This window comes from Trichosurus vulpecula, chromosome 6 (assembly GCF_011100635.1).
Source record: "Trichosurus vulpecula isolate mTriVul1 chromosome 6, mTriVul1.pri, whole genome shotgun sequence".
NCBI classification, from domain to species: Eukaryota; Metazoa; Chordata; class Mammalia; order Diprotodontia; family Phalangeridae; genus Trichosurus; species Trichosurus vulpecula.
In genome coordinates this window covers 17,107,518-17,111,173 of record NC_050578.1, presented here as the reverse complement: position 1 = coordinate 17,111,173, position 3,656 = coordinate 17,107,518, and the positions used below count along the sequence as shown (strand labels likewise).

At 39.5% G+C, this 3,656-nt stretch overlaps 1 protein-coding gene across 1 annotated transcript; it reads left to right on the top strand.

Annotated features, from left to right (window-relative positions):
* The first annotated feature begins 601 nt into the window (after window positions 1-601).
* On the top strand, window positions 602-1,129 carry LOC118853959 (NADH dehydrogenase [ubiquinone] iron-sulfur protein 6, mitochondrial-like). The gene has a single exon (XM_036764216.1). It carries the CDS (start codon window positions 602-604, stop codon window positions 989-991), a length of 390 nt encoding a protein of 129 aa, XP_036620111.1. The 3' UTR covers window positions 992-1,129.
* Window positions 1,130-3,656: the final 2,527 nt, after the last annotated feature.

Sequence of the window (3,656 nt, the reverse complement as noted above, 5' to 3'; positions counted from 1 at the left end):
AGAAGATAAAAATAAATGGGGGGGATGATGGAGGGGAGGGCAGATGGGGGTGGAGGTAATCAAAAACAAACACTTTGGAAAGGGGACAGGGTCAAGGGAGAAAATTCTATAAAGGGGGATGGGTTGGGAAGGAGCAAAATATAGTTAGTCTTTCACAACATGAGTATTGTGGAAGGGTTATACATAATGATATGCATGTGGCCTATGTTGAATTGCTTGACTTCTTAGGGACGGTGGGTGGGAAGGGAAGAGGGGAGAGAATTTGGAACTCAAAGTTTTAAAAACAGATGTTCAAAAACAAACAAAAATGTTTTTGCATGCAACTAGAAAATAAGATACACAGACAATGGGGTGTAGAAATTTATCTTGCCCTACAAGAAGGAAAGGGAAAAGGGGATGGTAGGGAAGTGGGGTGACAGAGGGGAGCGCTGACTGGGGAACAGGGCAACAAGAATATACGCCATCTTGGAGTGGATGGGAGGGTATAAATGGGGAGAAAATTTATAATTCAAACTATTGTGAAAATCAATGCTGAAAACTAAATATGTTAAATAAAGTTTAAAAAAATTTAAAAAAAAACAAAAAACAAAACAAAGGGAAGATGGCGGCGGCGGTGGCGGGGACGCTGACCTTCGGTCGCTTTCTGGGCCGCGGCCTCGGGGTCGCCCGGGGCCTCCCTGTGTCCGCCAGGTGTTTTGGTGTGAAGATATCACCCTCGGGGGAGAAAATTACTCACTCGGGCCAGGTTTATGATGAAGAAGATTACAGGAGGATTCGCTTTGTTGGTCGCCAGAAAGAGGTAAACGAAAACTTTGCAATTGATTTGATATCAGAGCAACCAGTGAGTGAAGTGGAAAGTCGAGTGATATCATGTGATGGTGGAGGAGGAGCTCTTGGTCATCCAAAAGTGTATATAAACTTGGACAAAGAGACTAAAACTGGGACTTGTGGGTATTGTGGACTTCAGTTTAAACAACACCACCACCACTGAAACCAGTTCTGTTCTTTGGGCCTTGTACAATTCTCTGCATGTAAGGATTTTAGTATTTTTTAAAAAAATACTTAAGAATCACAACATAAGCTTTGTTTTAAAAATATTCTATGAATAAAATATGGTTGTTGAATGTGATTTAAGTTTAAGGTGACTTTTTCCCCCCCATGGAATACAGTCCTTGAACAACATTATTTTTTATGAATGTATAGCATTCAGTTAGTCTTTTAACACTGGCTTGCTGTCTTTCAAGAAAAAGTAAAACCTATCAGCAAATGCTAAAATAAAATTTCTTTAATCCAAAAAAAAAAAAAACAAAAAAACAAAAAAACAAAAAACAAAACAAAAACAAAAAAAAAAAAAAAAAAAAAAAATGTTTTCTTCCCAACCCTCCTCCATAGAAGTACTTAGCATTCTCTCAGCCAATCAGGAGTCATCCTCTGCCTTGGCATGTAGCATACAGTACAGGGCTTTCCCTGAAGAAAAACTATCCACTTTAACTAGGTGGGAATGGATGTTACACTTATATTTCAAGAGTTAGTTACCACTTCTTTCTACTATTGTCTTTTAATAGTATATTTGATAGCAGCTCATCCCTCTGCTTCACCTAGATTTCAAGATGACATATTTCTAGTATATTCTTGGTGCCTGGTTGCTTAAGTGACTCTACCGGTTTTTCTTATTTCCATTAGTGGAACTAAAAAAAACATTCTGTAAGACTTGTAAACGTACAAAAACCACCTCTGCATCCAAAGAGTAGCCATTTGGACTATTCCAATATACTTCACACTTTGGAGCTTAACAGAAAAGCAACTAACCAACTAATGATCATTTAATTGCTTATGATTTTCTTTTTCAGTGTGAATCCTTAGTTTGCTTTTATCCTTCTCATCTTAGTGGCCTATGTGGATATAATAACCACTAGGTCATAAAAATTTCAGCCGTTCTGGCTTATACCTGATTTTTCTGAACAGATTTCTGCTGGGAAGACAGATGCAGAAGAGTCTACATGAGGAGTTAAAATATTAGCAGACAGAGAAGAATCTTGAAACAAAGGAAGAAAGCTTTCAGGCAGTTCCAGTTGCTAGGAAACCATATTTTTCTCATAGAGCTTCAAACTAACTAAATAATCTCATCTCTTCATTTAGATATGTGGTCCACAGAGTAATGAAGGGAATAAGAAAAAAATCTGTCTTGTACCTGTCCTATTTTCAATCAATCGAATATTTTTAAGCACCTCCTATGTGCCACACATTGAGCTAAGCCTTGGGGATAAAAGAAATAGCAAAAATAGACTCTGTCCTTAAAGAGCTTAAAGACAGCATATAAACAAATATATACAAAGCAAGCTATGAACAAGATAAATAAGAGATAATTAACAGAGGGAAGGCACTAGAATTCAGAGGTGTTGAGGAAGGCTTCCTGTAAAAGGTGGGCTTTAGCTGGACTTGAAGGAGGCCAGAAAGGTCAGTAGCTGCAGCAGAGGAGGGAAAGCATTCTGGCATGGGGGACAGCCAGGGAAAATTCCAGGACCTGAGAGATTGGGTGTATTATTTGTAGGAAAGTGACTAGAAAATTAATAAACTTTAGAGACTGTGGTATGAAACATGGCAAACCCTTTCCTCTTTTGAGGGATAGGGACTAAGGAAATGCTTTTATAACTACTTTTTTTTTTAAAAAAAGTTAATATGCTGCTTTCTGTTTATTGGGTGGATCCATTATGGAGGATTTACACAAAGACATTTCAAAAGTTACATGGGTTACGAAAGCATAGATACATTGTGGTTTGCATTGGTGGACAATTAGGTGATACAGAGGATAGAGTGCCAGGTCTGCAGTCAGGAAGACTTATCTTCCTAAATTGAAATCTGGCCTCAGACCCTTGCTAGCTGTATGAACCTGGGCAAGTCACTTAACCCTGTTTGCCTCAGTTTCCTTAACTGTAAATTGAGCTGGAGAAGAAAATGGCAAATCTTTGCCAAGAAAACTCCAAAGGCTGTCACCAAGACCCCAGAGTCTTGAATTTTTTTCAATCTAGATTTTTAAGTCTGGAGAAAAATTCAGTTGAGGTACCTTTCAGAACTGCAACTGGAGAGACAGGGATGTATGGGGTGTTAAGGGAGGACTAGCACCTCTGGTGTGAAGGCTTATGCAACCCTTTTCAGAGCTAATCATCCTCATTTGGTGTCCAATCAGTCACTCAGGTCTCACCTGTGGCTCCAAGAAGTTGCAGCATGAGCAGTGGCCACATCCCAGTAAAACTGTCTCAACAGATGGGCTAAACTAGGTTGAGGGTAACCAACAGGGCTCAAATCTATTGATGAATTAGGGAGACATCTACCCCAAGCACGTGAAGACTTCTTCCTGGTGGAATGATTGGATGAGAACAATTTTTTCCAAAGGCCATGAAGGAGGCTGAAGCAGGCACTGTGGTCAGACATGAGCTTGGTCAGACACCAAAGATACCAAGGTCATCCACAGCATCCTGGGCCATCACAAGTCATCTTGACTTTTGTCTTGCCACTGGACTTTGATGACTCCGGAAGAAAGACTGAGGCTGACAACTGCCTCACTTAAATCCAATTCATCCTGTGATGTCATTGGTCAAAAATTAACGGGGTAGAATTCTTCATCAAGGCAGAATAGAGATCACAAAAGATAAAAT

Excerpts from the sequence above, each read along its gene's own strand:
- LOC118853959 (XM_036764216.1), top strand. The coding sequence starts at position 602 with ATGGCGGCGGCGGTGGCGGGGACGCTGACCTTCGGTCGCTTTCTGGGC.